Raw genomic sequence first — 22760 nt, forward strand, 5'->3', positions numbered from 1 at the left:
TTGATTTCTCTAATAGAAGAGTTTCTTAAATTCAGGGGAAGAAGCTCAGAATTATAACGCTTGTTTTAAAATGAGGATAAGACTAGAGTTTTTAATATTTTCTAAACACGTCTCTCCAGTGGCTTCAACAAGTGTATTTTCAAAGCGTAGGCACAGCAAAGCTAATTTCTGTGTGAAATTTATCTTCACACAACACTTTTTAAAAGATTGATAAAACATTAGACATTTTGATATAAACCACTGGTTAATTAGAATATCAAAATTATCAAAGAAAAAGGTAAAAAACAGCAAAATGAACTGTACACATATTATGTTTCCAAAGACAGACAATGATGCCACGGCACTTGAGCCTCTAGTTTATAAACACGGTGCGGGGCTTTACTGGATAGCCTTGTGCAAGGATGCCTAACCCGCTCTCCAGCCTTTCATGAACATCTCATTTAAATCCCACACCATTCCTGGATAGCACTGTCCCTATTTTTATAACTGGCAAACTGAGGCTCCCGGGGAATAAAATCATTTCCCCAGGATAACGCAGTAAATGGCAGAGTCTGAATTTGAACTCAGGTCTTCTGATTCTTCCCGGTCCTGTGGCTAACTCCTCTTCAAGTGAATACTACACAGCGGAAGATCGTGATGGAAAATGCCAGAGCGGCAATGCCAAAGCTGGAAATACACCCCCTGCCTCGGATCAACACACCAGGCTGGGTGGCGTGAGTGCGTGTGCGTGTAAACAGTCGGTGGGGTTTGTAGCGGTTCCCTTTACTAACCGAGGGGACAGTTGGCAGGTATGTTGGCACAATTAGTACAGATAAACCCTCAATAGCCTATCTGCCTTCTGATTTTTAAATAAACAAAGGCTGAACGCTATAATTAAGATCAGAAGAGCCTCTGAAAGACCAGATGGCAAAAGGGAAGTTAAATGAAAAAGTCCCTGGCAGGGAATTGGGAGAGTTTATTCCTAAGGTGGGAGAAGTGATTTTTAACAAGCGTTTTTCACTCGGATGCCTGGAGGAAAACAGCAACCTCCCCGCAGAAATGATGGCTGGGCCCAAGGCAGGAAGAGAGAGTCAAGGCCACTACTCAGATGCGCACAGGGGCACCATGTCTATACTGTAGGGGGCACCACATCTATACTGCAGGGGGCTTCTCGGTGCTGCCTGCCTAGGCTGACCATGCCCAACTGCTTTGGTTGGGGGATTCCTCAGGACTCCTAGAAAAGCAGTCAGTGCAGTGGCCACACTGATGTCTGGAGGTCCCCAGAGTCTTCCCCCTTTTCTTCCTACTCAGAAAACAATGGCATCTCTATGCCCTCAATGGCTTCAGTGTGAGCCCCTCCCCCCCACAATGGCCCCATTCAATCCCCCACCAAGAGCGATTGCCCCAAGTTTAACGGGCTGTGTTAGGAGAGCACCCGACACAAAGGGAGGTGTTTCCAGGTTCAGTGAACACTTTGCTTCCATTCATCAGAGAAGGAACAAAAGCGATTGCCCCCTTTACCTCAGGCAGGGCCGGGCTGGGCTCACCATCCCCACCACAACGCAACCTTTTCCTGGTGGGGGTGGGGGACCACACTGTGTCACAGGATCATTGTGCAAACATGGTTCCAGATTATTTCTACCTTCAACTCAAGACATTTGCATAAAAATGGGATTCTTTTGTCCCCTAAGAAGAGCCAAGAGGAAGCTGGGGGGGGGGGGGGGGGGATGAGCATGAGAGCAAAGAGAGAAAAAGGCTTCCAAATAAAGACCAAGAAGGTCAGTAAACAGACCTTAAATTATACTTTGGGTTCTTTATTAGGAAAATAGCTCACCTCTCTCTGCTTTAAATTTTTATTAGGGTTTACTGCTATTTTTATTAAGGAACCTAATGCTTACTCTATATAATTGCTTTAATTACTAAGTACCCCTGAGAGCAACACTTGACCAATATAGGCTGCTTTAAGAAACACCATTTCACATAACCCAAAAGCGTTATTTCCCTAACTGTGAGTGATAGACCTTGATGTCTTGAGCACAGATTTCTATAGCAGTTTTGGGTGGTCAACAGTTCCTGATTTTACTAGTCATAAGGCTCAACTCTTTTTTTTTTTCGTCTGCAGAGTTTACACAAAGTGCTAAGATTCGACTTAGCACAAGTCATCCACATCCCTCCTCAAAGAGACACCCACCCACCCCTCTCCCCAGCCAAGTTAGATTAGTCATACCAAACCGAGCCCATTCCCAAGCAGCTCTTCAAGCTTTGGCAGGCCTGACCCAGCTGACATTCCGGGCCCAGTTGAACATTACATAATGAGCACTTCACTCCCATCATGGGCCGTAGGTCAAAACAAACTTGCTGAACTTGACCCAGGCCACCAGCTTGTTTCCTGGTTATGGGACAGGAGACTGGAAGGGGCAGAAGAGCTCTTAGCAAAAACGTAAAAATCACCCATGAACTTGAATCCATTCTTACCATGGTCAACTCAGTTAGGGTTGCTTTGAGTGCAAGTATTGGTGATCCCCAGCCTAGACACTTTCCAAGTTTTATCACACAGTGTTGGTGTCAAAGAATCATTTTCACACATTTCTATGTTTGACTCTTTAATAAAAGCCCAGAAAGCAACACTGTAAAAGGATTCCCAAATTATCAGTCCTTTGGGAAAGAAGGTGGTGGGTTATGTAAGAGGATAGAATTCTCTGCCAAAGACCAGTTGTTCCTCCATTATTCAAAAATACACGTATGAATGGTAAGATTGGATTTTCTAAGGATTGCTAACGCACACTCATTGCTGGAAAAGGTTCCAGTGCTCTTTATGTATTAATTCCAGCTCACCTCTTCCTAATTACCTCCAGCAGATGATTATATGAGTCCATTCTCATCACCATCACGAGCTTCCTGATCATCATGTCACCAGCCAGAGCATCCCAGAAAATCAGGATTTCTCAAGGGGAAAATAAGCGAATTCATCCTGAACACACTGAACTTCACACACTAATCCAGAAAGAGCTTAAAATTAATGGCACTTAACACGAATGGTTCATGGAATCAAACTCCACCTTGAATCAGATGCGGCAGAATGGAAAAGAGAAAAGTCAAGCTGTCTAGATTCTGGTCTGGATTCTTTTTTTTTTCTTTTGTTTTTTGTTTTTTCTTTTGAGGAAGATTAGCCTTGAGCTAACATCTGCTGCCAATCTTCCTCGTTTTGCTGAGGAAGACTGGCCCTGAGCTCACATCCGTGCCCATCTTCCTCTACTTTATATGTGGGACGCCTACCACAGCATGGCTTGTCAAGTGGTGCCATGTCCGCACCTGGGATCCGAACCAGCGAACCCCAGGCTGCCAAAGCAGAACGTGCGCACTTAACTGCTGCGCCACCAGGCCGGCCCTCTGGTCTGGATTCTACTGCCATCTGGCTACACAACACCATGATTTTCCCGCCCTCATCTCCACTCTGTAGGCCTCAGTTTTCCCAGGTTTGCAAACAGGATTTGATGGGATAGGTAGGTCTGAGTTATCAGTCAGCTCACACAATTCTAGGATTTTTTTTTTCTTTTAAGATTGGCAATAGATGTTAGCTCAGGGCCAATCTTTTTTTCCCCTTCTTCTCCCCAAAGCGCCCGGGTAGATAGTTGTATGTTCTGGTTGTAGCTCCTTCTGGTTGTGCTATGTGGAACGCTGCCTCAACATGGCCTGATGAGCGGTGTTAGGTCTGCATCCAGGATCTGAACTGGCGAAATCCTAGGCCGCCAAAGCAGAGCACAGCAACTTAACCACTCGGCCACGGGGCTGGCCCCTTTCGGATTCTTTAACTGCCTCTACCAGCCCACCCACTCCAACCACAGTGAACCAATCACTCTCTGGTTGGGGTTAGCTGCTCAAGGAATTGTTTGTGCTGGTAGTTTTAGGTCACTTGGGTCCATTTCTCTGACCTGAGTTCTTTTCTTTGTCTTGCACCAGAAGCCCAGGCCCATTTGCAGAATAACCTTACCAAGATCCTACCACCTGATAGGTAACATTCAATTTATTACTATCTCCTTACCCACAAGGTAGTCCCAGTTAATCTCCCTGGATAACTTTTTTTTTTTTTTCAATCCTGGAGACCACATACCTTCTTAATAAATCAGGATCCTAATTTAAAACATCGATTACTGGAGCACTGAGGGCTGTTTTCCTATTCTAAATAGCTGCAGCTTACAATGCTTTTATCTATTTTTTATTTTTTGGTAAGGAAGATTGGCCCTGGGCTGACATCTGTTGCCAATCTTCCTCTTTTCTTTTTTCTCCCCAAAGCCCCAGTACATAGTTGTATATCCAAGCTATAAGTCCTTCTAGTTCTTCTGTGTGGGATGCCACCACAGCATAGCTTGATGAGTGGTGTGTAGGTCCACGGCCAGGATCTGAACCGGCGAACCCTTGGGCCACCAAAGCAGAGCACACATGAACTTAATTGCTACATCACCGGACCAGCTCCTTACAATGCTTTTCAAAATTATTTTGCTCTCCTCTCCCCCTAAACTGTAAGAGGCTAAAGTGCTCTAGACTCTGGTCTGTCTGGAGCCTGACAAGGATGGGTCCGGCAGACAGGTATGTATCTTAGATCTTCGTGATTGGAAGAGAGACAGAGCAAAGACTTGATGTTGAACATGCAAGAATGGAAATGTGGTGAGAAATTCCACTAGATAGGCAAAATGGATTTAGGGGGAGGAAAGGGAGAGTGGGACCAAAAGGACGCTGGTCATCAGGCAGAAGTGAGGAGTAAAGAAGCAGAGAAATGGTTCTGGCAGCATCTACGCTGCGGTCAGAACCATAGTCATGGTAACTCCCAAAAGTCTGAAGGTGGATTTGTCCAAAAACACCCTCTTTAACATGGCTTTCCTTGGCAGCCTCACCACCAAGACCATTCACAGCAAAGTGGAGAGATTCAATCATTGAGGGAGTTCCGAGTCCCCCAGGAGCCCCAAAGGTAACCTCTGATGAGGATGTCTCAGAAAGGAGCAGGCCTCAGGGTTGGACGGGGGCTCTGTGGGAGACCAAAAGGGAGTAGCATTTCCTAGGGACTCAAGTCATTACTTCCAGCGTGAAGGCACAGTTCTTGAAGGCAAGGACTCAATCTGTCTCACTCACACACTTATGCCCAGTACCAGAACAGCACCTGGCACAGCAGTGCTCAACAGCATTGTGCTAAAGGGACTCAAGCTGTCCAAGAGCTGGTGTCCCTGTCCTGTCACCCTGGGAGTTACCAAGAGTTATTTTGCAGGCTTTTTCCTAATCCGTGTCCAGAAGCACTAAAGGGAGACAACTTGCCTATCTTACAAAGCCAAGTTAATGGCCTCTGTGATGGTGATTGGTCAGAAGTCTGATGTCCATAAGACTCCTCTGCATCCCCGCTTCATTCCATCACTACCAGCCTCTCTTTGATCCTCATCTGCCAGGCTACGAAGGTGGTACTGTCTTGTCTACCTTGGAACCTGGCCTGGGCACCAAGCCCCCTCACAGCCATAAGAGTAGAATAAGCATTCTTGGAGTGTCACCAATGTCACAAAAGCTATAGACAGATCTTCTGGCTTTGTAAGCAAGCAGGAGTAGAACTCAATAACACTGAGACTTTCAAGATCAAGTTCAACAAGTAGCTGACCATATATTTTTTAGGCCGTCTACAAGTCCATTAGGACACTATACCCTTTGTCCTAAAATTGTAGGGTATGGCACACAATACTGTGCTACCACCAGAACAATTACTCTGGATGCATCACCCTGAAAGGGATAAAGAAGAGGCTGGGAGACTACAGCATTAGGGCAGAATCTCACTTTAAGACTTTCCCCTCATGCTTCTCTGCCCCCCTCCCTGGTGTCCAGATGACATCTATTAAATTCAGGCACTGCTCCACAAGGGATCTTGGCCTCTGGCTATGAGAAGAATAGCATCAAAAAATTGCTTGCCAACAACCCATAAATTTAAACAAGTCAGGATGGCAAAGAGGAGACTGCCTGGGAATCATCATAACAGACAAGTCAAAAGCAATGTGGTTTAAAATGGGACACATAGACAGCCACCCCTCCAGTGGGATGTTCCTTCTTTTACAAAGGCAAATCCTTATAGCTCCCATGAGATTTAGGAAATCTTCTTTCCCCGTGTGACCACTTACAGCCTTGGAACTACAAGGAAGGTTAAGGTAGAGATGGGAAGGGTGAGGGATCGCCAATGAACAGCACGTGTGACTTGACCAAAGACATCAACTCAGACCCTGGCTCATCCTTATTCCTAGGAGGGGGTAAGAATGAGGGGAACAGCACATGCAAGGGCACAAAGTGGGAGCACAGCTTGAATAATTACAGTACAGTCCTAAGAAACCAAGGGTCTCAGGTACACTGACTCAGTCCTCTAGACCTGGGACGAGGTCTGGCTTACTCCTACCTCAATGATGCATCCATACAACGGAAACTGTTGAAACCGTGCTAAGGCTTCCTCCTTCCTCCTCCTCCTCCTCCTCCGCCTCCTCCTCCTTCTCCCTGAGCCCACCCTCATGGGGAGTGGAATGCAGCAGAAAGGACCACACACTGTGTAAATATATGTTTTATGTTCTCAGTCCTCACACCCACTCGCACAAAAGACATACCATTAATAAGTACAAAAAAATGTGGGTTTCCTCCCAGAGCCATCTTGTGCGTAATCCCTCACATCATTGGCCACCACCATTAACATGATTTGACTCTGAATTCAGACAAAGGAGGAGGTGAAAAGCAACGGGTCCCTAGCATCTACACATCTAAAGCTCACCCTCCAAAACGAACCTTCCTCTTTAAAGCTCCGTTTTAATCACTCTACCGAATGGGCTAATTTTTTTCCCCTTAATTTGCGGGATCCAAGCAATTTTTACTGTGGGTGGTAACAAGAGTCTAACTGTTTCTAATTATTTAAAAAACAAAACCACACACACAAAACAAAACAAAAATCTATGCTGCCAATTGCTGAGAGACTCAAGCCACAACTTCCGGTAATAAAGATTTTTCTTCCCCACTATCATAAACCAGCGTATCTGGAGAGCATCTGTGTGTCTGCTCAATGCTTCTCATACACGATTGCGCGCAGTAAGCTGGGACCACTCACCTTACAGAACAGAGGGTGGTGATACAATGGGAGGTGAGTACCCTGGCTCGCAAACATGTGAGGACCCAGCCTTCAAACCCCAGCCAATCAACTCCTCTCAGTGGAACCAAGCACATTTTTTTTTTTAAATTTTGTGCCACAGTTTTTCTCTCTTTAAAAATGGGGAAAACAGTTCTTACCTATTGGAAGGATTAAAGAAGTTAACATATAAAAACCACTTATATCAGAGATGGTACATAGAAAGCACTCAATGAATGTTATGACTAGCTTATTTATACATAAAATTGGAATATTAGTTTTTCCTCTCATGGCGTAGCTGTAAGAGTGAAACAAGAATACTTATGAAGAACTGAAGTCAAAATCTGAAGGACAGCAGATTCTTAACAAGTATTAACATGAAACCACACCTCCACCAGGGATGGAGTTCATGCTTCTTTTCTCCCAAAGCAAAGGGATGAATCTAGAAATACTGAGAATTCATAAATAAGTAAGAGCTAATGTTGACAGGTATTTACCACCTGCCTTATATACATTAACTCATTGAAATCTCCCAATAAATGAGGGTAAATAGAAAAGTGCACATGGTCCCTCAGCAAGCCAATAGCAAAGCCAGGGTTTGAATTCACGGAATCTCAACCCCATGTTCTTAACCATCCCATTAAACAGACTCGGCAATAACCATAATCAAGGGCAAGAACCACATTCTCTCTTCTTCTGAGACAAGATAAGAATCGTGACTTTAGCATTAAATCTGAAAGAGGGAATAACAAATAGATCCTTTCTACAGAGAGGAAATCCACTAAGAAGACCATCCTATTACAGACCCAGAAGGAGGAGATCAACATGGAAGAAGAAGGAAGGAATTTCTTTTGACTAACTTGGACCTCAATTTCAACCAAACAATCCCATTCCACTCAACGTGAGAAAGAATCCAGCACAACCCTCCACTGTCCGACCTTCCTTTCTACCCTACTTGTTCATCACACCCAGAGGGTGGCAATAAGCTTAACTGCAGACAGTCATTTTTGTTAATGGAATTCTAAGCCCATCAGTTTTCAGCTGGGAGGATAAGAGAATCCTTCGCTGTGTTTTTCTAAAGCAAATATTTAGTGCTTTCATCTTTTAGTGCCCTAACATGCAATCTGTCACCCAAATAAGAAAAGAAAAAAAAAACCCTCTCATGTGGGTGTTTGTAGAAATAATATCACCTTTCCGACGTCAATCAGACAAATGGCAAGTGCTTTCAGAGGCGGGCTGATCATCCGGCAAGCTCTCCTAGAGGCCCGCTGGAGAGGTAAGGCACCCAGGCCTCACGGTGACACCTGCTCCACTTAGGAAAAGAACGCCACCAACGGCTTTCTCAAGTGCACCTCTCATTTCAACCAGGATGCCAAAAAGCAGCTTGTCTCCAAGTTATTTTGTTCCTCTGGTTTTGCCCAGGGATCCATGCTTGTGCTGCCTTGTTTAGCGTGTGGTTTTTGTTTTGTTTTTTAATGAAAAGTATTCTTCTTTCACCTGGAGGACATTCCTCTGCAGAAACCTGCCGCCAGACAATAGCAGTTTCTTATCAGCAAAACTCACGCCTCTGAGCTAAATTGTGGATGCCCTGACTCCACCACACTCGAGAGATGCCTTCAGCCTGGCAAGAGGGAGGTGGGGAGCAGGGTACAGACAGGAAAGTCAGGTTACTTTTGTAGAAGGCAGTTGTAATTCTGTTTCCTGATGCTAAAGTGATTTTAGATGCCAGAAAGCCCAAAGGAGAGCTATGACCGTTTTTCTGGACATCACCTCCCCTTCCACTCCCCGGCCAATTTCTGCTTTCTGCACTGGGTCACTTCTCAACTGGCTGCAATGGCAAGTCTCCAAGTAATTACAAAGACAGGAATTAGGTTACACAAGAATTTACATGTGCGCAATTGTTGTTACCTTCCCCAGCAAAGTCCACGGCTGCGGCATCATCTACTGTTCAGTCAAGTGTGAAGCTCTGAGCTGGGGACCTTTGAGGTCACCTCTCCTCATTCTCCAAGAGGGAGACAAGCGCACACACACACAGGATCCTCACCACACAGATGTCCCTGTGTTCCACTTTTCCCTAAGAAAGCATAAGCTCTGACCCACAGCAGGTGAAATGGCAACTCTGGCCTTCCCGTGCACTTACCAGCTTGTTCCAGAACCTGAGTGAGGAGGGACCAATGACATGCAAGCAGCTCAGGTGCTATAAGCTCTCAATTCCTGGTTTCCCCTAAGTAATGGAACAAGTGAGGATAGTCTGGGAGAACCAGGTTGGCTCAATAAAACCTACAGATAATGCAAGATCTTCATTTTCCACGTTGTGCCCAAACCTTGATAATCTGTCCTGACATCAAGGAAAGAATAATATAGATAATTCAAAGCAGAATATTCCAGAAGTCATTTCGTTTCACTCTGCTGCCGAGAGTTAGCAATAACATACTTCCCTTGCTAATTATATTTTTCTTTGACCACTGTCAGAATTAGCTTGAACTCTCCGAAATCCACAAAGTGGCCCAAATCATTCTGGGTGTGTGGGCAAGAATAGCCAGTACAAAAAATAGAAAATCCATGACTTGTCAATAACCAACAAGCTAACCACCAAGGCACTAAGGTTACAGCTCTTTTGCTGGATGAGGCGTGGAGAAAGGGCAGATCAGATACTCTGATAGTCAACAATGAAAACTTAGCCTCTGAATCGAAGAGATGAATCAAGTCAATGCTACCTTTCAAATGGTAAAAATAAAACCACATCTCCTGTGACTATAAAGGGATAGTATGAGGGTGTGTATAAGGTGATGGAGCTGTTCTGCATCCTGATGGGGGTGGTAACAATACAAATTTATGCCAAAATTCATAGAACTGTAGACCAATAGAAAAAGTTAATTTTGTTGTATGATGTATTTTAAAATACAACTTTAAAAAAAAAAAAAATCCCAAATCTCAAAAGAAACCTGGTCCCCAGACCTAAAATCAGGGACAGAGAAGTAAGTGTAAATCCAAAAAATAGACAGTGGCAGGTAAGCCAAACAAGCAGATCTCAGCAAGGAGGGTCCCCTATGGAACCTGACTTGAGTACCTTCTACTGTCGCAGCAGGATAGGGCCAAGGAGAAACGAATGTCCAACTCCCTTTGGAAGCAAACATACTCCTGTATCCTGAGAGCTAGGAGTCCACGCCCAGACACTGCCATCCCTGTCTACCAGATACAGAGGAAGGGCCCAGAAGTGGTCCCCCTCCCCTTCGGGAACTGCACGTATTCCTTATGCCAGTAAAACATACCATAGGCAACCTCCCCCTCCTTCTCACCTCCACCCATCATTCTCACGTGTTCTCCTACAAAGTGGCAAGAGCTATAAACAACCAACAAATGAGCTCCTTCTGGCTGGTTACAAGCCTCTTCTACTTTCCGGTGGAGGGGCTGCTCAGTTCCCAGGGCCTCACCTGTCACCCTGGCTCCTGGCGAACCACCAGGCCTGCCAGGAACCCAGCAGGGGGACAGGGGGAGGCAGGCTGAGCACGTAGTGATTGAGAGCCTCCATGATCCCTGCGACCCCAACCTCATGGCTCACGTTCAATCCAGCATCAGCTCCTGCCAACTCTGTTTTCCTAAGCAGCAAGAGGCCACCGCCAGGGCGCGGGGCTGCGACGCGGGGGCTCAGGCAAAGCTCGGCAGACCAAGTGACCAATGGGGTTGGGACATAAACCAAGTGGGGCAACCGCATGTCCTTTGGTCCCCTCAACTCCTTCTCAACCCCCTTGCCTCTCACTTCTTTTTTCTCTGTTGTCTTTAGTTCCCTCCTTGTCCCCACTCTCCCGTGTCGGAAGGAACTGGCTTTTCCAAAACAGAAACTTTCTCTCTGAGCACAAATGGGCCTCGGACTTAGATCTTCCCAGAGAAGAGTTTTTCTCTCCTGCTGCACTGGCGGCTGGGCTGACTGTGCGCACGCTCTGGTGGTGTGGCCCGGAGACACACGTGTGCACATGGGGAAGCACACATATCCCAGGAGGATTTTAACAGAGTTTAAAACTCCGTGGCTGTACAAAGGCCATCTCCTTTCTCATTCTCAGCTCAAGCAGAGGCGGCCAGCCACTGACTGGGAATGGAGAGCCCAAGGAAAAGGCGGCCAAGACTTGAACTTGGCCTCATCAGGGACAATATGCCACATCTACCACCTTGACCTCCAAACCAAACAAAAAAAAATGTTTTTACTACTGCATTTTTTAATGTAAACAGGCTTGAAATGGACTTACAGAGATGTGATGGATAAAGTTGGAAGAGTGTGGAATAAAGGAGGAGAAGATGGTACAGTTCCTCATAGCATCTGTTGCTAAACTAGCAGCAGCTGATGCAATAAATACCTTTCAAAGAAAGTAGGTAGGACTGGCCGATAAAGAAGGATAAAAACTAAGATCTCCCACCTTGCTTACCTAACAATAACTGCCCTTAATAAAAATGAGTAAATTAAGTTCCAGAGTCTGGGCCGAAATGTACTTCCTCTCTGTTCCCAAATTCCAAAGAGCTACCTCACTGACATCATTAAAGATGCTGATAATAGGACAGTACTCTGACAAACAGAGATCACAACCAAGAGAGATATACAGACAGACTGACTTGACAGATGTCAAAACCATTAGTGACAGCATCCACTTCCTCTCTGGAAGTACTGACCAAGTATTTGATTTTCGAGGCCCTGTAAGAGATAAACAGTCTTGGGGCCGGCCCTGAGGCATAGTGGTTAAGTTCATGCACTCCGCTTCGGCAGGCCCAGGTTCACAGCTTCAGATCCTGGACGCGGACCTAGTACCGCTCCCCAAGCCACGTTGTGGTGGCATCCCACATAAAAGAGAGGAAGACTGGCACAGGTGTTAGCTCAAGGACAATCTTCCTCAAGCAAAAAGAGGAACATTGCTAACAGATGTTAGCTCAGGGCCAATCTTCCCCATACACAAAAAAGAAAGAAACAGTCTTAAGGCTAATTGAAACTCAACCTTGACACAGATTAGCCCATTAAAAACTGATCTGTCCCCTCACAGAAATACAAAAAGAGAGGACCGAAAAGAATAATCTGTGCAGATGACAATATGTCAGGCATGAAGGCCCAAGTCTTCTCTGTTAATGACCTTTGTCATACAGGACGTGAAGAAAATATGTGACTCACAAAGAATGGGGGGAAAGGGAGGTAGCCACTGAGATAAGAGTCATGATAAAGGCTGTGGCATCCCTGAGGAGGTCAGGCGGCCCAAGAGGCCTGGATACAGGGCAGGAAAGCACCCCCACCTTCCACAGGGATGAGCTCCTTGGGGACCCACACAGTCTGCCTGGGCTTCCTGCTTTGAATACTAGCTTCACTGGGTGGGAGGAAAGTGTAAAAGTGAATACAACAGGGTTCCCAGCGTCCAGTCCATGGACCGGCAGATGCGGGAAAGAGGGCCCGGAATGATCCTCTCCCTCTCTGGGCCTTTTTCCCTGTGGTGAGCTCTGCCAAGATGTGTCTAAACCTGTCAATCACGTGGGGGCTCAGACCAGTAGTGAGGACCTACTCCGTGTTCGTGACGTGCTGGGAACGTGACTTCACCAAGGGTTGGCAATTCCCAGTTAGGCACCACAGTGTCCATTTGTACTACTGGAGTAAGTTAATTGGCAGGGAAATCCACACACTTATTTAACCTAAAGAATTCAACAAAGAAGCTTTGCAAACAGGGAATGGGAGAAAGGAAGAAATAACAAAAGAAGATGGGCGGTCCCACTTGCCATCCCACCCTGAGCAGGAATTTGGAGAGCGGGGTAAATGTGCTGGTCCACTCACACAGAATGACCCAGCGCTGGATGTGATCCATGGGCCTCATACATCGGGAGGGCATAAAGGGATGTCTGGAGTCGTTTTGTCCTTGTTCTTTTGAACTCACAGCCTCTCCCTCATAAGATGCGATTGCATTGTAATAGTCAAACTTTAGAAACAGTCTGTTTGCACTGGGACAATGACTAAGCATACTGATGGCTACTCGCTGCTAGAATGGACAACCACCAAAAGTTTTACAAAGAGTCTTCACTGGCTTACCTAGGAAAGTGTTTCTACTATAAGAGATGTAAAATAAACAAAAGAATTGCATACACAATATGAGAGCACCTATGATTTTTAAAACATATCTTTTAAAAGACTAAAAAGAGGGATGTCAAAAATTTAACTGTCCCTTTGAGAGGTATTTTTACTCTTTTCTCATCCTGCTTCTCTATGTAATCAGGAGTGGGGAACAAATGAAACATTTTAACAGAATGCCTTCTAATCTGAAGTTGCAAGGCCGAGATTTATAAAGCAAATACGTCCCCTCTACTGTACTTTGTTGTGTAAATCCAATTTCTCCATACATAACAAGAATCGAAAAATAGAGGACCAAGGAAATGAAGCAACATCTATATTTGTTTCAATGACTAACAAGCAAAAACAAAACTGGGGCTGTGATGCCAGGCTTTTTAGAAATCAGGCACATAATAAGCCACAGATTTATAGGATGTGGTCTAATAAACCTAAGAACAGTTTCATTTCCTCTCACCAAAATGGTTAACTCCCTGTCTGTGTGACTAGCTTTTGCAAAGATAGCAGAAGTCTCTTTTTTCCCTTAAATGTATAATCTGAGAGGTTAGTAAAGCGAGTACCAGCAATAATGTGCTCCCTCCTGAATACACACACACGTATCCCTAAAAATGAAATAAAAATAGGCTCAACACCAACAAAAAGGTAGGTCAGCCTACACATCAGGAAGGACCATCCTGCTAGTCCCCAGCCACTGACCAGGAAAAGTGTGCAGGGGCCCTGAAGAGGAAGGAAGCCAGAATAAGGGAAGGATCCAGACAAAGAACTTTTTAAAAGTTTGTTTGCAAGCATTTCTGCGAAAATGGTATTGACTAAGCAATTACAGGAAAAACACTTTCTCTCTTATCTGAAGGCGTTTATGCCATGGGTCACACCCTATTATTGTCACTATTAAACATGTTAATAGCCCCAATGTAATGACTTTGTATGGCTAGCTTTAAAATGTACAGGAATAGCTAACTAGAAAGGAGTGACTCACGCCCGCCCAGGTGGGTATTGACTCTCTTAGTCATGTTTACTCAACTGGTCCACCAACCTTGATTCCTTCGAGGAGAGAGCTAATAAAGGGTTAGAATCAGGCTGAACTGCAAGGCAAGAGAGAGAAGGGACAATGAAAGTTAACTATGGGGGGATGGGGCAGGAAGGATCCAGAATGTGGTACTGGTAAAGCAAAACCTGGACTTTGGATGTCCTGAATCACAAGTTTCTTCCCAGCTCCTGAGAAGGCTGGACCCCCCTGCCCCATTCTCCTGTAGCAACTGGAAGATGGTTGGGGTGGAAGGCTCTGAACCGTCGGCTCCCACCATGGTCTTTCATTAACAGCAGTTTTATAGCTCTGCCCCTTTGCTGTGTGATCTTAAGCAAGTTGCTTAACCTCTCAGTGGCTCATCTGCAAGATGGGAATAATCACATCACCTCCCCCTTAGGGTTGTCCTCAGGTTTTGAAGAGTTAATATAAGCAAATCACTTACAGAGGTGCCTGGACCACCGGAAGCACTGTGTTAAAAGTCACTTTGTTCAGTATTCAAGAGATCCGCATAGGTGCCCAGTGAAGCGGGCTGGGCAGGTATTCCACTACTGTCCCCTTTTTACAGACACAGGGATCGCATCACAGGGGGTGAAGCACCCTGCCAACGGAGGTGAGAGAATGTTGCACTCAAATCTTGTTCTACTCCCATTCCGTGCCGTTTCCACGACACTCCAGAGCCACCACTAGCGCACGCGGGCTGTGGATCGGGATCTCCATACACCGCCACGATTCCTGAAGGAGTACATACTATGAAGGATACACAACTAATTTCTGCAGAAACCTGGATGGAAAGCACACTGCACAACTGAGCTACCCCAACAGCGGCCAGCCCATCACACGGACACGCTATTGGTGTGCAACTCCCCAAGAACCCTGCTGGGCGCTTGTGCCAGACCGAGCACACCAGCTCCTCTGGCCAAACCCCCAGTTTCTGTGCTTCAACTCATTGGATGCTCAAACAGCCCATGTGTGATACCCCTTCACTGACGGGGAAACAAGGGCACAGAGCAGCTAGGTAACTCGCCCAAGTTCACACAGCCCATGAGTGGTGTCTGTGTGTCTGGGCTATTCACAATGTGGGGATTTGAACCCAATCCTGGCAGCAGGGCGTACTGGCACTTCCCTAGGAGATGTTTCCCTGTCCTGAGGGCAAAGCTGAGAAACGAGCGTCCTCACTGGCGCCGGGGATCTGATCGGCGCCTGCAGTCTCGAGTTATAAGGAAGAAACCCAGTCTTTCTGTTTCATTTTCCTCATACTCAAAATGGGTGCCTGGTTCTCCTTTATCTACCTCATAACTCCGACCAAAGATTAATGAGTTACCATTTGCCAGCCCTGGTGGAGGAATAGCTGTGCTCGGTGCGGCCTTACCGTCCACAGTCACAACAACTAGCCACACTTATGGAAAGCCGGCCCAGGGAGGGGCTGGGGCCCAGAACGGCGCCTCCCCACTCCCGGCCCACATAAAGGACACGGGCCTTACTCACACGCCGGCGCCAGGCCGTCCGGGTACAGGCCGCAGCATCACACAGGGAGCAGGGGGATGCGCCCAAGACCCCAGAAACATCCTCAGTTTTATTCACATCTGGCCAAAGGGGACGGTTAGACCGCAAGATTTCCCCAAGACACCAACACACGAAGTTAACACCCAGATTTCAGACCCGTCCTAGCGGACAGCAGCATCCTGGGCGTTACATCAAGGGAAAAGAAAACACAAAACTGCATGAGGTACAATTCCAATTCTGTGAAACATTTTTAAAGTTTGGACACATGAATGACAAGAAAGAAATGCATCCAGACATTAAGAGATTACGCATCGGTAAAAAGAATGCGGGTGTTCACATTTTCTTCTATGTGTTTACGTGTCGCCAGTTCTCTTACAGGCATGTTTACTACTTCTTAAATTAGAACAAGCTTTTAAAGATGATTTAGTCCACCCTTTCTCTCTCCAAAGGCAAGGCACAGGGACACCTGTTACACATTAACTCCCGGTCTCTGTCCCTATGGCCCTAACACAGAGCACAGCGTCCAGCACCGAGTAGGAATACAATACATGTTTTTAAAAGACACAGGCTTTACTAATTGGCTCTTAAATATTCACTTTTCTTAAAAAAAAAAAAAAAAGCTAGCATTAGTACTAAACCATTTGCTGCTTAAATCTAAAGAGTTACTTTAAAATTTTTTATGTGCATTGACTTTTGCTTCTCTGAAGATGAAAGCATGTTCTAGATGTTCTTTATTCTCTGGGACTACTAATTTGAAGAGAACTGTCACTCCCAAGCACGGAGCAGCGTGGGGTATTGACATCGCATTGAATTATTTAAAAGAAATTAACAATGCTTCCTGTCCTTGGAGAGCAGTATCTGTGAGCAAAGCCATTCACGGCCGCCTCGGGAAGGTGTCACTGCCGAGGACTGAGCATTTCTCCGCACCCTGAATTTTAAGAGAAAATCTATAAGTTCTAAAGAACCAGTAACAAAGGCAGAGTGGAGGTGATAACTTCTCTTCCACTGGGAGCTGGGAAGAGCCAGGAAATTATTTCCTGCGAGTCAAGTTTAATGGGAAAAGGTGTTGTTCATCATTCTCACGGAAGCGACACGTGACGCTGAACCCAGTGGCTTTTACTGGGAGCCAGGCGCCTCGGGTTCACGGGAGCCACCACCCTCCACCCACTCCTCGTAAACTGGCATTTTCATGGCTGTGATAAACCTATCAGCGGTGCCCCCAGACATCATGGCACCCGAGAGGACAGTGACCAGACGGGAACTCGGGGACCACGGCGGATGGGCCCCGACCTAGTGCGAGACAACCTTTGGATGGGTGGTTTCATTTGAGGGCTAGCTCATCTCATACCGTCATTCTGCTCCAGACCTACCTCCAAACACCAGGGCTCCCCAACCTTTTGTAAGGAGTGGCTCCTTTTCATGTCCCTGAAGACTTGAGTGCTGACAGTGAAGTCTGAGGGGGGGTAGAAGTGCTGACAGTCATGTCCCTGAGTGCAGCAAGGGAGGGGGCACTGCTGCCAGGAAGAAAGGGGAACAGAGTGAGGCTCGGAGGGAGGCGGACGCGCTCACCAAGGCATTCACGGCCCCCAGCCTGACTTTCTACCCTAACCCACACTTCTCTACCAACCAGCTCCAGGCGAGGAGGATTGTGGTTCCCAAGATGAAGCCAGACCTCTTCCGCCTCCCTGCTGCCCAGCGTGGGGTCCCCTCTAGCAACATCTTAAACGCCACCTCCTCCATGCAGCCTCTCGGCTGCATCCTTCCCACTATCCCCACCTCTCCCATCACCCACCCAGTGGACACGGCCACTCCTTTCTCGAGGCCCTCAGGAGCCAGTTGGCTAGCACTCTCTCTCAACTTACCTTACTGAACCTCTCTTAGTTTACACCATGTGATATGGCTGATATTTCTGCCCTACAAAAATGCAGTTACATATGGCTCCACCCAATCCTGGAGCTCAGTGGAGATCTGTCTTAACACCTTTCCCTCCGCCAGACTACAATCTTTTTGAGAGAAGCAACTACACTCCCATCTCCGACCCCTTGAAAGATCTGGCAGCACACCCGCTGTGTGCTCAAGAAGCTTGTGCTGTTGTGAGTTTCACCCCAGCTGGAGCCCTGTCATGAGAGCTGCTTTGGCTCAGTGACCTCCGACTCTGCTGGGGGCTCTATGCAGGAATGTGTGTGTTCATCGCTACTCCTCACAACCACCCTGTGAGGTAGGTGTTGCCATGCCCGTTCTACAGAGGAGGAAACTGACTCAGAGACGTTAAGGAGCATGCCCAAGGTCACACAGCTAGTAAATGGCAGAGGGGGAATCTGGATCAGGTCTCAGTCAACTCGTGGTGCTGCTGTGTAGACTCGCTGGTCTGTCTATCCAGGTGTTGACTACTGCTCTATAAATGGGGTAGAGAATTTAGGGGGGTAAAGAGCAAGCTGGGGTCCGAGATGGGCTATTTCACAACAAAGAAGTATTATTCTAATTGTCTTTAAAAAAAGAAAATGTCTACGCTCTTTATGTTCATCGTAAAGGATGTATGTCTTCTCTACTCTAGTTTTTTAACATTTCAGATGAAGGAAAATCCCATGAACAAATTTTTCACCTTTCTTAATGCCAAATAACAGAATTCAGGATTAAGAGTATGAGATAGAGCACAATACCCAATACTTATGTTCTGAGAGTCACTAAAAAGCAGAAGGAGCCTAGTGGGTACTGGAGACTGGGAGATAGGAAATTGATGGAAATAAAGGACAAATCTACAAATCAGCAGCCACGTTTCCAGAATAATTTACCTGGTTACAGTATTACCTGGTCCTCCCATGGGGGGGTCATCCTGGTGGACTAAACCCATCCAAAGGCCACGGGAACTCTCAAAATGAGCAGCAGCCACATCGCCTGCGAACTGGTGCTACCCCAGGGCCCTGGGTGGCCACACTGTCCTTGGACTTTGAAAGCCACCACAGCCAGAAGCCCCGAGGTCTGCCGCCCAGGAAGGGCAGCCCAAGCCCCAGAGGCAGCACTGGTTGCCCACCCCCAGGGGTCTCCCTGTGGGAAGCAGAGCGTCCCACCCCGCATCTCTCCACAGCACTCCTTTGTAAACAGGAACGTGAGTCACTAGGCAAGCATGAGTCCACTTGCGAGATCGGCCCAGCTTTACAACGAAGGTGATCCGATTCTGCTTGTCACAGCCGTGACTCACCTTACTGCCTCCCACCAAAGGTGACAAAGTTTAACGCTCCAAGTTGTTCCTGGAAGGAATCCAGCAATACGGGGGGTTTAACTCCTTGTCTGCTTACTTTGTTTTCTAACACGACGCTGAGAGCCAAGAGACAAGGACCCCAAGGGCAAGGGCCCCAGAGGAGTTTGGAAAAGAAATGTATCTACGGTTACCATAGACCACAGCATCTGTATTATCTTCCCATGGCCATTCCCCAGGGCCTGGACTCCCATAGGCACTTGGGGCTTATGAGGAAATGTTACACTTACCTACACAAACAGCCCCCCCACCCACCACCACCAATATGAGATCTCGATGCTCTTCCATTCCTGGGAACCTCAGAGCCAAGCTTGCAGGTCATGGCTCCCAATCCTGTAGGAGCTCCCAGCTTTGAAATTTGTGAGATTAACCTCACTGCCATCTTTTCTTATGGGCTTACCCAGCTTTCTCTTTATTCTAATACCCTTAATTATTCATTTCCAATCCTTTTGCATAATATGAAGTCTTGTAAGCCACTTCAAATTTGGGGGAGTATAAGAGGTCTTAGAAATAAATTCAAATGTATATACAAATACAAAATCCTTTTGTACCAGGAAAGAACTACAGATGACTCTCCCCTAAGAAGTACAAAACGCTTCAAGGGACCCTAAAGATTAGGATGCAGATGTCTGCCAAGGTTTCTGCTCAGCATCCACTCACGCTTTTTCTGGTAACAGTGCCCTGACCTACTGAGGAGGCACCACCTTGACGCTCAAGCCATGTAGTTTACATGGAGTGGACCCACCTTCAGCTCCAGGGATGCGCAAGGGTACTCAGTCCAAATGTACTGAGCACATTACATCCCCCTACCACAGCCACTGGTTCAGGATTGTGGGAGAAGTTTAAGATCACTCTAGACTTGAACCTGACTCCATGCAATGAAGCCAACCTGGAGGAAAGCTGAGCCAAGAGCTGGAGGGAAAAGGTGTCCTGGTACGTGAGCCCCTGGATCCAGCTATGCCTGAGGCATGCATGCTACCTATCAACTTTTCAGTTATGGGTTAACACATTCATTTTGCACAGACCAGTCTAGTCACCTTAGTCAGACTGACCTGAATAATCATCCATCCACAAATCAAACGGTAATGTGGAAAAAACTGGAGACGTTCCAGGAAAAGTAAATAAAGGCCTCGTGAGTTTCATGCTCCTGGCATGACGAGGGGGCTGTTACAAGGCAGTATATTGGAGTAGGCATCTGGTACTTTTTGAAATAAGAATGAATATGGCTTGTGGCCAGTCTCTGGGAAAGGGAGAACCTGAGCAATCACACATCAGCTGGAACTGCCACTGGGCCCTCCTGCCCTTCTAGTGCCTCCGCAGCCACCAGCTGCACCGACCGACTAAGATGGGGTCTCCAGAAAGCAGGGACCATGAATACTTCACAGAGCCAAAACCCACCTCCCAGCTTTCTCCAGAAGCATCGCCTATTTGGGATGGGATTTCAAGAGGCGCGTTTCTTCTGGGGAAGGTGATGTTGTCAAGAGAGAAGGCAGGCAGATCGGGTGGTGGCTTTCATTTTCACTGGGAACTCGGCACCTGATGACACGGTGTGTTGACCAGTCCTGGACGTGGCCACATGGACCAAGAATCAAGATGTGCCACTGAAAAAGTCGTAGCAATATTTGCGTATGCCGCTATTTTGTTTCTTTATGAGCTTCCAGCCCCCTTCCACAGGTGGCTGGGCAATATTCAAACGTTAATGCAACAGAATGCAGCCCAGTGAGCTAGAAAGTACAAATTGCTCTGTCAGGAGAAATAAACAAAAAAGAAAAGAATATAGAAGAAGGAGCTGAAAAGCATTAAAAAACAAAAACCCTACAAATACTACAGCCTCTAGAGATAAAGATTTTGCACGAAATAATGTTATTCAGACTGAATTTAGCCAGCAGCTGCTGGCTACTGTGGGTATTCTGAACCTCCCTCTTATCCAGGAAGAAAAAGGCAAAGATTTTAAATTTTCTCTCAGAAAAGTTTGGTTTGATTGTTAATTTTATGTGTCAACTTGACTGGGTCATGGGATGCCCAGATATTTGGCCGAACATTATTCTGAGTGCTTCTGTGTTTTTGGATGAGTCCAACATTTAAACTGACAGACTGAGTAATTCAGAATGCCCTCCCTAATGTGGGTGGGCCTCATCTAATCAGTTGAAGGCTTGAATAGAACAAAAGCCTGATCTCTCCCCCCAGACAAGGGGGAATTCCTCCTGTCCGGCTGCCTTTGAGCTGGGACACTGACTTTTTTCCCCTGCTCTCAGACTCAAACCGAACATCAGCTCTTCCTGGGTCTCAAGCCTGCCAGCCTTTGGACTAGAACTACACCATCTGCTCTCTTGGTTCTTAGGCCTTCGGACTTGGACTGGAACTATACCGTTAAGATCTCCTGGGTCTCCAGCTTGTCAACTGCAGATCTTGGGACTTGTCAGTCTCCATAACTGTGTGAGCCAATTCCTTATATTAAATCTCATATATTATACATGCACGCAAGCACACAAACAAGCGCGCACACACACCCTATTCCTTCTGTTTCTCTGGAGAACCCTAACACATTTGGGTAGTGTTTTCTGCCCCAAAGCAAGAGGGAAAGGATTATCTGTAGGTGTCTAAAAGAAATCACAATTGCAAAACGGAATGGGTCTTAGCAATCATGTAATGAAATTCATTCTTTACGATTTTTTTACATCCCTAAGTCTAGATGTAAAAGGACCTACCCAGGAGTACACCGTTAGAAAAGAACAAACTAAAACCCAGATTTTACAGCTAGGAGCTCAGGGTTCTATGCATAATACGGAAGAATTTTATTTTGAAAATGCAGCATTTTTGGAGGAATAAGAAATCCATTTGAGAGGAGGACACTAACAAGAGTCATTCCACTAAAGAAGCAAACTAGTAAAATGACAAATCTTTTTTAACTGGTAAGAGTGTAAAATCCTCATATTTCTTTACCATTTACTCACTTATACATACACATGTGTTTACAAACAACGACACCAAAAAGCAAATAAGCAACAGCAACCATCCAACCATCCATCCAACCAACCAACCAACCAACCAACCAAGGCCCATGCACATATATAACCGTGGAGAAAGAATCCATGTCTTTATAGGTCATGTTCATCTAGCTTTAAGCTCCAACAACTGTCACCTCTGAAGGTTACTCTGACGGGAACTAATTACATTTGAAAAATGTTGTCAAACAACACGAATGCAAAGAAACTGTCAGGGCTCCAGACAAGCTACCACTTTTGTCATTAAAGGTGAGCCCAGTTCTTCCCCAAACTAGGACACCATCACTGACGGGGCAAATGTATGCAACATTATTTTTCAAAACTGTGAGCATATGCAAGTGACAAGGAGTGAGAGACTGTGCGTGTGTATGCACGTGCGTGCACGCCTGCATGCAGGGAGGGGTAGGTGAGCATGATCAAATATGGAGACGACGGCCTAGGCACGGATGACAAGGGCCCAGCTCGTGTTCCACCACTCCGTCTTCAACATCACTCAGCTACCCTGCTCAGAGCTGGCAATGAGGTGAAACGTAATCACCATCCCTACACTCTAGGGATGTAGAAATGAAGTCTGCCTTGGCCCTCAAGGACCTCATGTTAGTGAGAAAGAGACCAAGATCCAAACGGAAGGCAAAGAGAATGAACACAAAAGGAGCCAATGTGAACTCCATCCTTACACCTGCCTTTCACAAAGCACAGTTCACCTCTTCCCAACCTCAGCAGAGAGAGAGATGCGGGGCTTCAGGGTCTCTGCCACCTCCCACTAACTAGCC

General features: G+C 46.3%; 1 protein-coding gene across 50 annotated transcripts in view; it reads right to left on the reverse strand.

Annotated features, from left to right (window-relative positions):
• Positions 1-22760, reverse strand: part of TCF7L2 (transcription factor 7 like 2) — a 194183-nt gene that overhangs the window by 55107 nt on the left and 116316 nt on the right. For 14 of the 50 annotated variants that reach the window (XM_044750586.2, XM_044750583.2, XM_070482989.1 and 11 more), the window contains one exon: positions 17097-17240. The exons of 30 other annotated variants lie outside the window; for them this stretch is intronic. In XM_044750586.2, coding sequence (XP_044606521.1) covers positions 17097-17240 — 144 coding nt within the window. The remainder of the gene's footprint in view (positions 1-17096; positions 17241-22760) is intronic. 6 more of the 50 variants (XM_070482994.1, XM_070482967.1, XM_044750580.2 and 3 more) reach the window with 1 other exon arrangement.

This window comes from Equus asinus, chromosome 2 (assembly GCF_041296235.1).
Source record: "Equus asinus isolate D_3611 breed Donkey chromosome 2, EquAss-T2T_v2, whole genome shotgun sequence".
Classification (NCBI taxonomy): Eukaryota; Metazoa; Chordata; class Mammalia; order Perissodactyla; family Equidae; genus Equus; species Equus asinus.